At 53.8% G+C, this 12,454-nt stretch overlaps 1 protein-coding gene across 1 annotated transcript in view; it reads right to left on the bottom strand.

The window, feature by feature from the left end:
* LOC121564815 (multiple epidermal growth factor-like domains protein 6) overlaps nt 1–12,454 on the bottom strand; it is a 97,695-nt gene that overhangs the window by 83,621 nt on the left and 1,620 nt on the right. Inside the window, exons 2-4 of the mRNA XM_041875892.1 lie at nt 6,911–7,045; nt 6,444–6,553; nt 6,176–6,280 (exon numbers count right to left, since the gene is read on the bottom strand). Coding sequence (XP_041731826.1) covers nt 6,176–6,280; nt 6,444–6,553; nt 6,911–7,045 — 350 coding nt within the window. The remainder of the gene's footprint in view (nt 1–6,175; nt 6,281–6,443; nt 6,554–6,910; nt 7,046–12,454) is intronic.

Raw genomic sequence — 12,454 nt, 5'->3', positions numbered from 1 at the left:
TAGAACTGTACTTGTTGGAAAATAAGGTGCTGGGGGGGTTCAATAGTGATTGCTTGCTGATTAGCTTGAATAAACACGAAGGACGGACCACTGAATGTTGACAGAATACCAGTCATTGGCCCATATTCACAAAGTGTCTCAGAGTTGGAGTTCTGATCTAGGATCAGGTTCCCGCCTGTCCATATAATCTTATTCATTATGATCTAAAAGATCTGTCACGGTTTCGGCCGAGGCTGCGCCTCCTCCTTGTTCGGGCAGGCTTCGGCGGTCGTCGTCCCCGGAGTACTAGCTACCACCGTTCGATGTTTCATGTTTGTTTGGTTTTGTCTGTTTGTACACCTGTCCCTTGTTAGTGTTTGATTTTGTTTCCTATTTAGTTATCGTGTGTTGGGTCAGGTGTTATGTGTGATTATTATTGTCAGCTGTTGCCATTGATGGGTTTTCTCTCTCGTGTTGTTTGTATTCGAGAGTCCGCACTGCGTGCGCCTTTTCTTGTTTTTGTGCACTGTTTGTTGTGTGCGTAATTTGTTCATGCCTCCCGGTCGGGTTGGCTATTCACCTGTGTGGAGTTACTATTTTTGGATTACTAAAGTCTGTTGACGAACACCCTTGTTCCTGCGCTTGATTCCCTGCACCACATCCACACTCAGCGTTCTGACAGAATCACACATCACACTATGGAATCAGCAGGAGCAACCGCGCCAACGGACATTATGGAGGACCGTCTTCGTGGGCAGGAGGACATGATCAACCAGATCGGTCACGCCCTGGATCGGGTGATGAACACTCTCCACCGATGGGAGAGCAGCGGGGTACCCACGACCCCACCTACCGGACCATCCCCATCGGTCAGTCCTCCTGTCTCCCTTCCGGAACCCAGCGGGATTCGGCTCTCGCTCCCGAGGGCGTACGACGGCTCCGCTGCCGGGTGTCAAGGGTTCCTGCTGCAAGTGGAGCTCTACCTCGCCACCGTACACCCGGCGCCCTCGGGACACGAGAGCGTCTCCGCCCTCATCTCCTGTCTCACCGGCAAGGCGTTGGAGTGGGCCAACGCCGAATGGAGGAGAATAGACGCCGCTACTATTACCTATGCGGAGTTCTCCCGCCGCTTCCGTGCCGTGTTTGACCATCCACCAGAAGGGAAGGCGGCGGGGAGCGTCTGTTCTACCTCCGACAGGGGATGAGGAGCGCACAGGATTTTGCTTTGGAGTTCCGGACTCTAGCGGCAGATGCAGGGTGGAATGAGCGGGCCCTCATAGACCACTTCCGCTGCAGCCTCCGGGGAGGACGTCCAGAGAGAGTTGGCGTGCAGGGATACCACGTTGTCGTTTGACCAACTGGTCGACATGGCCATTCGGCTGGACACCCTGCTCGCCACCCGTGGACGTCCCCGGGTGGGGGTTGCCCATTCCACCTTCCGGCACCTCCGAGCCGAGCCCTATGGAGCTCGGAGGTGCTGGCGCTAGAGAACGGAGGAGTAGGAACCCGAGGGGGCCGTTCCCTGCACCAACTGTGGCCGTGGAGGGCACACCGCGGCTAGGTGTTGGGGAAGGTCCCCCGGTGGAGGTGAAGGCAGGCCACGCATTGGGGAGTCCTCCCAGGTGAGTAGGCGCCCTACTTACCCAGAGCTTTCTGTCGTTCACATAACCTTGCCTGTTTGTTTCCCACAGGTTGCACCTCGTTCCCAGCATAAGGCGCTCGTAGATTCAGGCGCAGCTGGGAATTTTGTAGATCGCCAGTTCTGTGTAGAGTTAGGGATTCCTCTCCTTCCCGTTGATAAGCCTTTCCCTGTACATGCCCTAGATAGCCGTCCGTTAGGATCTGGGTTGATTAGGGAGGTCACAGCGCCCCTTAGGATGAAGACGCAGGGGGGTCATGAGGAGACGATTCAGCTCTATCTGATTGACTCTCCTGCGTATCCGGTGGTGCTGGGATTTCCCTGGTTAGTTACCCATGATCCTACTATTTCGTGGCGAGAGAAAGCTCTTAAAGGGTGGTCTGTTCAGTGTGAGGGGCTATGTCTGGGTGTTTCCATAGGGGCGACCTCAGTGGAGAGTCCAAATCAAATGCCCGCACTGCATATTCCCCCCGAGTATGAGGATTTGACACTGGTGTTTAGTAAGACAAGGGCGGCGCAGCTGCCGCCTCATAGACAGGGGGATTGTGCGATAGATCTCCAGTTAGGAGCAGCACTCCCGCGGAGCCATGTGTATCCCTTGTCTCAAGAGGAGAGGAAAGCGATGGAAACTTACATCGCCGAGTCTCTGAGACAGGGATACATACGGGCCTCCACTTCACCCGCTTCCTCAAGCTTCTTTTTGTGAAGAAAAAGATGGAGGTTTGCGCCCGTGTATTGATTACCGCGGTCTCAATCAGATTACAGTGAAGTACAGTTATCCACTTCCTCTGATTGCGACTATGACGGAGTCATTACACGGTGCTCAGTTCTTCACAAAATTGGATCTCAGGAGCGCATATAACTTGGTGCGCATTAGAGAGGGCGATGAATGGAAGACAGCATTTAGCACGACCTCCGGTCATTACGAGTATCTCGTCATGCCATATGGGTTAATGAATGCTCCCTCAGTCTTCCAATCCTTTGTAGATGAGATTTTCCGGGACATGCAGGGGCAGGGAGTAGTCGTGTACATAGACGATATTCTGGTGTACAGTTCTACCCGAGCTGAGCATGTAGCCCTGGTGCGCCGAGTGTTGAGGAGACTGTTGGAGCATGACCTATATGTCAAGGCAGAGAAATGCCTGTTCTTTCAGAAGTCGGTCTCCTTTTTGGGTTATCAGTTGTCTGCGTCAGGGGTGAAGATGGAGGTTGACCGGGTGTCAGCTGTGCGTAATTGGCAAACCCCAACCACTGTGAAAGAGGTGCAACAGTTCTTGGGTTTTGCGAATTATTACCGGAGGTTTATCCGGGGTTTTGGACAGGTGGCAGCTCCCATAACGTCTCTGTTGAAGGGGGGTCCGGGTGCGCTTGCGGTGGTCAGCTGAGGCGGACAGGGCTTTTGGGAGACTGAAGGACCTGTTTACCTCGGCGCCGGTGTTGGCGCATCCGGATCCCGCTTTACCATTCCAGGTAGAGGTAGACGCGTCCGAGGCCGGTATTGGGGCCGTCCTCTCACAACGGTCTGGCACACCACCTAAGCTCCGCCCCTGTGCCTTTTATTCTAAGAAGCTCAGTCCGGCGGAGCGGAATTATGACGTAGGGGACAGGGAGCTGTTAGCCGTGGTACAGGCCCTAAAGGTGTGGAGGCATTGGCTTGAGGGGGCTCAACACCCTTTCCTCATTTTGACGGACCACCGTAACCTGGAGTACATCCGGGCAGCTAGGAGACTGAATCCTCGCCAGGCCCGCTGGACTATGTTTCTAGCCCGGTTTGTGTTTAAAATCACTTACATCCCTGGGTCCCAGAACGGGAAGGCAGATGCCCTGTCTCGGCGGTATGACACGGAGGAGAGGTCCGTTGAGCCCACTCCCATACTACCAAAGTCTTGTCTGGTGGCACCGGTGGTATGGGAGGTCGATGCAGAGATCGAGCGGGCGTTACGCACCGACCCAAGTCCTCCACAGTGTCCAGTGGGTCGGACGTACGTTCCGCTCGAGGTACGCGATCGCCTCATTTATTGGGCTCATACGTCCCCCTCCTCTGGACATCCAGGTATCGGCCGGACAGTTCACTGCCTTAGCACTAAGTACTGGTGGCCAACGTTAGCCAGGGATGTGAGGGTTTATGTCTCCTCCTGTTCGGTGTGTGCACAGTGTAAGGCGCCCAGACATTTGCCCAGGGGTAAGCTACAACCCCTGCCCGTTCCACAACGACCCTGGTCCCACCTCTCGGTGGACTTTGTTACAGACCTTCCCCCTCACAGGGGAATACTACCATCCTGGTCGTTGTGGATCGGTTCTCGAAGGCCTGTCGTCTCCTTCCCATGCCGGGTCTCCCTACTGCCCTACAGACCGCTGAGGCTCTGTTTACCCATGTCTTCCGGCATTACGGGGTACCCGAGGATATAGTGTCTGATCGAGGCCCCCAGTTCACTTCCAGAGTGTGGAGAGCCTTTATGGAGCGGTTGGGGGTTAGGTGAGCCTTACCTCGGGTTACCACCCGGAGAGTAATGGGCAGGTTGAACGTGTCAACCAGGATGTGAGTAGGTTTCTGAGGTCTTATTGCCAGGGCCGGCCGGAGGAGTGGGCGAGATACGTTCCGTGGGCCGAGATGGCGCAGAACTCTCTCCGCCACTCCTCCACCCAACTAACCCCTTTCCAGTGTGTGTTAGGGTACCAGCCGGTTCTGGCACCTTGGCACGAGAGCCAGATCGAGGCCCCTGCAGTGGATGAGTGGGTGCGGCGCTCGGAGGAGACATGGAACGCTGCCCACGTCCATCTGCAGCGGGCCATCCGTCGGCATAAGACGAGCGCCGATCTCCACCACAGTGAGGGGCCTGTATACGCACCTGGAGATCGAGTCTGGCTCTCGACCAGAAACCTGCCCCTCCGCCTGCCCTGCCGGAAGCTGGGTCGGCGGTTTGTGGGGCCATTCAAAGTCCTGAGGAGGTTGAACTAGGTGTGTTACAGGTTAGAATTGCCTATTGATTACAGGAATATTAACCCCTCGTTCCATGTGTCTCTCCTCAGGCCGGTGGTAGCTGGTCCACTCCAGGATTATGAGATAGAGGAGATTCCTCCGCCCCCGTTGGACATCGAGGGGGCTCCGGCGTACACTGTGAGGTCCATCCTTGATTCGAGACGCCGGATGGGGGGGTCTCCAATATCTCGTGGAGTGGGAGGGGTACGGCCCGGAGGAGCGGTGCTGGGTGCCGAGGAGGGACATATTAGACCTGTCCCTGCTGACCGAGTTCCATCGGGGGTCATCCCTACGCGCCCTGCTCCGCGTCGTCCTGGTCGTCCCCGAGGCCGGGATCGGCGCACGGCTGGAGCCGCAGCGTCAAGGGGGGTACTGTCACGGTTTCGGCCGAGGCTGCGCCTCCTCCTTGTTCGGGCAGGCTTCGGCGGTCGTCGTCCCCGGAGTACTAGCTACCACCGTTCGATGTTTCATGTTTGTTTGGTTTTGTCTGTTTGTACACCTGTCCCTTGTTAGTGTTTGATTTTGTTTCCTATTTAGTTATCGTGTGTTGGGTCAGGTGTTATGTGTGATTATTATTGTCAGCTGTTGCCATTGATGGGTTTTCTCTCTCGTGTTGTTTGTATTCGAGAGTCCGCACTGCGTGCGCCTTTTCTTGTTTTTGCGCACTGTTTGTTGTGTGCGTAATTTGTTCATGCCTCCCGGTCGGGTTGGCTATTCACCTGTGTGGAGTTACTATTTTTGGATTACTAAAGTCTGTTGACGAACACCCTTGTTCCTGCGCTTGATTCCCTGCACCACATCCACACTCAGCGTTCTGACAAGATCCTAGATCAGCACTCCTACTCTATGGCATGACTTTATGTGAATACGGGCCATGGTGTCCGTGCAGGCAGTGTCTGTTCCATCTGTGAGAACCTCAAACTGCACATGCCCTCATTAGGATCCAGCTTGCAGACTGGAGGACAGAGGACCGAACCAGGGTTGAGTTAGCCCCACAGTGCCCGGGGCACCAGCCTTCAAAGGACCCCTTTTCTCCCGGAGTGCACTTCTGCCACCTCTAATTACCCAGCAACCCCCATCGAGTGGCCACTGCCGATCGCAGCCACAGGAAAGGCTAATTTATGTTGTTCAAAGTGAAAGCACAAGGTCTGCACTGTGTCCATTAGGACTTTAAACAGTTTGCTCTCCTTTAAGGATATAGGTCAGTCTCTAGGGCTGGACTCACTTATCTACACACAGCCTCACAGTTCGGCTGTAAAATAGGATACAACGCAAAGGAGTGGCTAGTGGGTACAGGGTGGAAACTGAAGGTTAAAAAGCGTTGACCTTTACAATGTTGACGAGTTTAGACGAAAAGGCATCTGTGTTTTTCTCTGGCCTCTCATTCACTCTTTCTCACTCTCTCTCTCATTCTCATTCTCTTTCTCTCCCTCTCTCTCTCTTTCTCTCTCTCTCTCTCTCTCTCTCACTCTCTCTTTATCCTTCTCTCACTCCGCTTCCCTCACAAACCCCCCCAAAACCATGGCAAAGTGTCCACAACATGTTCTCTTTCTCTGACTCCATGATGACTCACTCACCATACTGGCAGCGTGTTCCTTGGAAGCCTACAGGACACTCACAGATCTGGTCACCTCTCTCAGCACACCTACCCCCATTGAAGCAGGTAGTAGCTGCACACATCCCTGTAAAACACAACGCACATCAGTCACTCCAGTAGCACCTGCAAATGCTCATACACATCATCGCACGACAACACATGATCAATTCATTTCATATGTACGATAGCGCTAAATTTGATAAATGTGTTAATACGAAATAATATTCAGTGTTTGTCTTTGAACTCACGGTGCAAACATTCCCTCTCCTTGCCCCTCTGTGTCCACCCAGGGCAGCACCTGTACACCTTGTGCACATCCATACTGTACACCTGCCTGTAGGCTGTGTAGTAGCCTGTTCTGCAGAAAGGAAATGACATACAGGTGTAGGATTTTAATTTGATCACCCTGTTACAGGAGAACTTTCCTGCAATGCAGGACATTTTAAACTTGTAGTGTATTTGAGGTTTCAAAAGGCTTCTGAAGTTTGTAATTTCCACTTCGAAATTTCAGACTTGATTTTCCTTCAAACCCTACAAAAAAGTCAATTAATTATAAACCACATAACAATTCATATTTCCTCTTGCTGCTGGATAATTTTTGTGCTGTAGCAAACTGGCTCAAATTAAGATCTGTATGAGCCCAGTTATGATAGGAGAGACTGAGTACAACTATCCAACAACAACAACAGGGTATTGGAGAAGACGTGCCACTCACCTCCTTTCGTAGCCAACACACCAGCGGTGGCCGGTGCAGCCTTGCTTCCAGACCTTGACCATCCGAGTGAAGGCCTGGACACAAGGCTGGCGTGCACCCAGCATGGACAACTCCTGGTCCGCACACACATTAGGCCTGCCGAGACACAGAGAGGATGGTTCAGTCTGTAATACTTTACATTAAGTAGCTTGTATACCTGTGTAGTAACACTATAATTACTCTGGGTACTAGGGCTACATTGTTATATGCCATGTTGTTATCATCAATTTAATCATTGATTTACAACGGCATAAAAATGGAGATGAGCGGTTTAGATATCCTTCAAGTTATTAGTGATGGATACACAGGACAGGAGAGGGTCTGGGTTCAGGCCCATGAGAGAGAGTTTTTACTCTCCCCCTCTGACACCAGAGTTGCTGACCCTTATCATGAACCACCCAGCAGCACCAGACCCTACAGCGTCTTGACAGGTGCCCAGCGTGTTCACCCCAGATGAGGTGTGTGTGTGTCACTCAGGGAGCACGCCGACACAGGGGAAACACTGACACAATCCAAGAGGAATTCCAATAGACACATTACCTACATTTACTATCTTATGTCTATTCACAGCACCAGATAGTGTCACAAGCCGGGCTAGAACTCCGGTCTCAGATGTGTAGAGCTGGGGGTACTACCCCTTAGCCACAGAGGAGATGTTGTAGGACCCAAATGAAACACCCAAGGCAATACTCCAGGCAAGTAGATTTAATGTTCCAAAACAGGAGGCAAAACAAAACAACTCCACGAGGGGAGAAAAACAAACTAAAGATAACTTCGAACAACTTACTAGGACTGACACGGTGGGACAAAGCAGGAGACACATAGTCAGGACGCAATAACCAAGTGAGAAACAAGGGGAAAACACACAGCTAAAATACTAAAGGGAAAACAAGGCACAGGTGACCTGGATCAAACTAATGAGGACACATGAGGAAGAACAAAGGCAGAGGGGAACACAGCTGACCTCTAGAGGCCAGGATACAAACAGGAGAAGCAGGAAGCTGACAGGACCCCCTCCTCTAGGAACGACTCCTGACGTTCCTTCCAGAACACCCTGGCCTCAGGGTGCGAAAATCTCGGACCAACCCTGGATCCAGGATGTCCCTGGCTGGAACCCAGGAGCGCTCCTCTGGCCCGTAGCCCTCCCAGTCCACCAGATACTGCAGAGAGTTCTGGACCCTCCGGGAGTCCAGTATCCGGCGGACTGTGTAGGCTGGCTGGCCGTCAATAATCCTGGGAGGTGGCGGGGGTCTGCGTGGGGGGGCAAAGGGAGAAGACAAGACAGGTTTAATAAGTGAAACATGGAAAGTGGGGTTAATACGAAGGGAGCGAGGGAGAACCAAACGATAAGACACAGGGTTAACCTTTCTAGCAATGCGGAAAGGGCCGATGTATCTCTGGGAAAGCTTCTTGGATTCGACCCGGAGGGGCAGGTTCTTAGTGGCCAACCAAACTCTCTGACCAGCTCGGAAACTAGGGACCGTCCGGCGGTGGCGATTAGCCTGACTTTGGTATCTCTGGGAGGTCCGAAGGAGGGCACGCCTGGCCTTCTTCCAGGTCCGCCTACAGCGTTGGACAAAGCGCTGGGCCGAGGGAACACCAACCTGCGCCTCCTCCTCTGGAAATAATGGAGGGTTGTAACCGAACTGGCATTCGAATGGGGACAATCCGGTGGCTGAGGACTGGAGGGTGTTGTGGGCATATTCAGCCCAAATGATATAGGTGGCCCAAGACGTGGGATTACTGGCCGCCATACACCGCAGGGTGGTCTCCAGATCCTGATTAATCCGTTCCGTTTGGCCATTAGACTCTGGATGGAACCCCGACGATAGGCTGGCTGTGGCCCCAACAAGCCTGCAGAAGGCCCCCCAGAACCGGGACGAGAATTGGGGACCTCGGTCAGAGACCACGTCCAGGGGAATACCAAATATCCGGAAGACATGGTTCATGAGGAGCTCAGCAGTCTCCTTAGCCGAGGGCAGCTTGGGCAGGGGAATAAACCGGGCAGCCTTAGAGAACCGGTCTACCACCACTAGGATGACGGTGTTGCCCTGGGATAGAGGAAGTCCCGTAACAAAGTCCAGAGAAAGGTGTGACCATGGCCTTCGAGGAACAGGTAAGGGATGGAGCAGTCCCTGGGGTCGCTGGCGTGTCGACTTTCCCTGGTTGCACACAGGGCAGGCCTCAACATAGACCTGCACGTCCTTCTTGATGGACGGCCACCAAAACCGCCGTCGGAGGAACTCCAGTGTGCGAGCACTGCCTGGATGGCATGTCAAGGGCGACTCATGACCCCACTGCAAGACGCGGGCCCGAACAGAGAGAGGAACGTACAGGCGACCGGCAGGACCACCGCCTGGATCGGGCTCCTGGACAAGAGCTTCTCGTACCCCTCTTTCTAGTTCCCACTGAAGAGGTGCTACGATCCTAGACCTCGGAATAATCGATGCCAAGGGCTTCTCTTGTACCTCGGGAGAATAGACTCGAGACAGAGCATCCGGCTTGACGTTCTTGGTGCCAGGTCGGTAAGTCAGGAGGAACTGGAATCGATTAAAGAAAAGAGACCATCGTGCTTGCCGAGGGTTCATCCGCTTAGCCTGTTGGAGATATTCCAGGTTCTTGTGGTCTGTGAGAACCTGGAAAGGGTGCTGAGCCCCCTCAAGCCAATGGCGCCACTCCTCCAAGGCCAGTTTTACCGCAAGCAACTCTAGATCCCCCACGTGGTAGTTGCGCTCGGCCTCAGACAGGCGGCGAGACATGAAGGCACAAGGGTGTAATCTCCCATCCGCACCCCTCTGTGACAGGACGGCTCCTACCCCCACTTCTGAGGCGTCCACCTCCACCACGAAAGGTCTTTCTGGGTCAGGGGTCACCAGAATCGGAGCAGAAGTGAAGCGGCGCTTGAGATCCTCGAAGGCCCCTGCTGCTTCCGGACCCCAGTGAATCTTGGTCCCTCCTCCCTTGGTAAGCGTCGTCAAGGGGGCTACCACCGAGCTGAAATTCTTGATGAACTTCCGATAGAAGTTAGAAAAGCCAATGAACCATTGAACCTCCTTGACCGTGGCAGGTGTGGGCCAATCGTGGACCGCCTTGACCTTCTTGGGATCCATCTCTAGGTGCCCGGGAGTGACAATAAACCCGAGAAACTGAGTCTGAGAAACATGAAATTCACACTTCTCAGGCTTAACGTAGAGGTGATTGTCAAGGAGCCTCTGGAGAACCCGGCTAACATGCCCCTCATGCTCCTTCAGTGACCTCGAGAAGATGAGGATATCGTCCAGGTACACGAAGACGAACAGATTAAGCATATCCCGGAGAACATCATTAATCAGGGCTTGGAATACTGCGGGGGCATTGGTGAGCCCGAACGGCATCACCCGATATTCATAGTGCCCCGTGGGCGTGTTGAACGCCGTCTTCCATTCGTCTCCTGGCCGGATCCGCATTCGAGATGGTAAGCATTGCGGAGATCCAGCTTAGTAAAAATGGAAGCCCCTTGAAGCAGCTCAAAAGCAGTGGCCATGAGAGGAAGGGGGTATCGATTCGAACCGTGATCTTGTTGAGTCCCCGGTAATCAATACAAGGCCTAAGACCCCCGTCTTTCTTTTCAACAAAAAAGGCCCGCCCCAGCCGGGAAGTAGAGGCATAGATGAGGCCGGCTGCCAAGGACTCCTTAATGTAGGTGTCCATAGCTGCGTGCTCGGGGAGGACAAGGAAAAGATCCGACCTCTAGGAGGGCAGCACCCAGGGAGTAGATCAATGGCACAGTCATACGTGCGATGAGGCGGTAAGGCAGTAGCCCGGGCCTTGCTGAACACTGCCTTGAACCGATGGTAAACACTGGGGACTCGGGAGACGTCAACAGACTCTTGAAACTGGGTACTAGGGGCTGAGGGACTCTGAAGCATGCAGGTGAGTTGGCAAGTGGGACCCCAGCTTAGAATGGTGCCAGTAGGCCAGTCGATCTGGGGATTATGTCTGCATAGCCAAGGGTGACCCAGGATAATAGGATACTCGGGAGAGTCAATGAGATAGAAGGTCTCCTCCTGCTGGTGTTGAGAGATGGTAAGTCGCAGGGACTGAGTCGCCTCAGTAACCTTTCCTGGTTCCAGAGGTCTGCCATCTAAGGCTGTAACTGCCTGGGGTTGAGGAAGTAGTTGGGTAGGGATCTTAAGTTCCTTAGCCAAGGTTACATCCATAAAATCACCTGCGGCACCGGAATCGATCATAGCCTGGACCCGATGCTGGTGGCCCTCCCAGGACAGAGTGGCTGGAATAGCTAGGACCGCGTTAGTAGGAGGAGCTCTAATTTTCCCCATCACAACCCTCCTGTAGCTGGGCGGGGACAGGCGTTTCCGAAAGCTCGGGGCAAGTGGAGCGGAAGTGGCCGGCAACCCCGCAGTAGAGGCACCGACGGCTCCCTCATGCGACGTTCCCTTTCGTTGGGAGAAAGCCTGGAACGGCCTAACTGCATGCTCTCCGGGGAATCCTGGGGCAGTTCAGGAGCCGGGGCAGCTCTGAATGACGGAGTCCAAACAGGAGAAACAGAGCTGCTCAGAGGAACTTGGGACTGAGACACCTGACGGCGAGCCGTTCTCCGCTCTCTTAGACGATTGTCCAGGCGGATGGCCAAGGCTATGAGGGACTCGAGATCTCCAGCTGGTTCTCGGGTGGCTAACTCATCTTGAAGGGGCTCAGATAACCCTCCCTGAAAGCAGACCCTCAGCGCTTCATCATTCCATCCGCTCCTTGCTGCTATGGTCCGGAAATCAATGGCAAAATCTGCCGTGCTTGGGGGCCCTGACGGAGAGACAGTAGGCGCTTGGAAGCCTCCCGCCCACTGACAGGATGATCGAACACCCGCTTGAACTCTTCTACAAATGCAGCGTGGGAGTCACAACAGGCCTCCTGGGACTGCCACACCGCAGAAGCCCAGGCGAGCGCCCTTTCTGAAAGAAGGGTAATGATGTAGGCAATCTTGGAACGGTCTGTGGGAAAACTTGAGGGTTGGAGCTCGAAGGTGAGGGAGCATTGGGTGAGGAAACCCTGGCAAGAGCTTGGATCCCCAGAAAAGGGCTTGGGAGGTGGTAGTCGGGGCTCCGCCAACCGAGAAGGCCTGTCGTCACTGGGGGTGACCTGGGGGAAGGGAGAGGACCAGGGAGGCGTTCAAAGAGCTGGCGAAGGGCACTCATCATTTCGGCCAAGAGTTGAGAATGACTAGCCATCAGCTCCTCTTGTCGGCTGAGAACGGCTTCATGGCGCTGGAAAGAAGCCTCATGTCGAGTGATCACCGCCAACAGGTCCTGGGAACTGAGTGTTTCTGGGTCCATGATTGACTTGGTTATTCTGTCACAAGCCGGGCTAGAACTCCGGTCTCAGATGTGTAGAGCTGGGGTACTACCCCTTAGCCACAGAGGAGATGTTGTAGGACCCAAATGAAACACCCAAGGCAATACTCCAGGCAAGTAGATTTAATGTTCCAAAACAGGAGGCAAAACAAAACAA

The sequence above is a fragment of the Coregonus clupeaformis genome, chromosome 5 (genome assembly GCF_020615455.1).
Source record: "Coregonus clupeaformis isolate EN_2021a chromosome 5, ASM2061545v1, whole genome shotgun sequence".
Lineage (NCBI taxonomy): Eukaryota > Metazoa > Chordata > Actinopteri > Salmoniformes > Salmonidae > Coregonus > Coregonus clupeaformis.
This window is presented reverse-complemented; position numbering and strand designations above follow the sequence as displayed.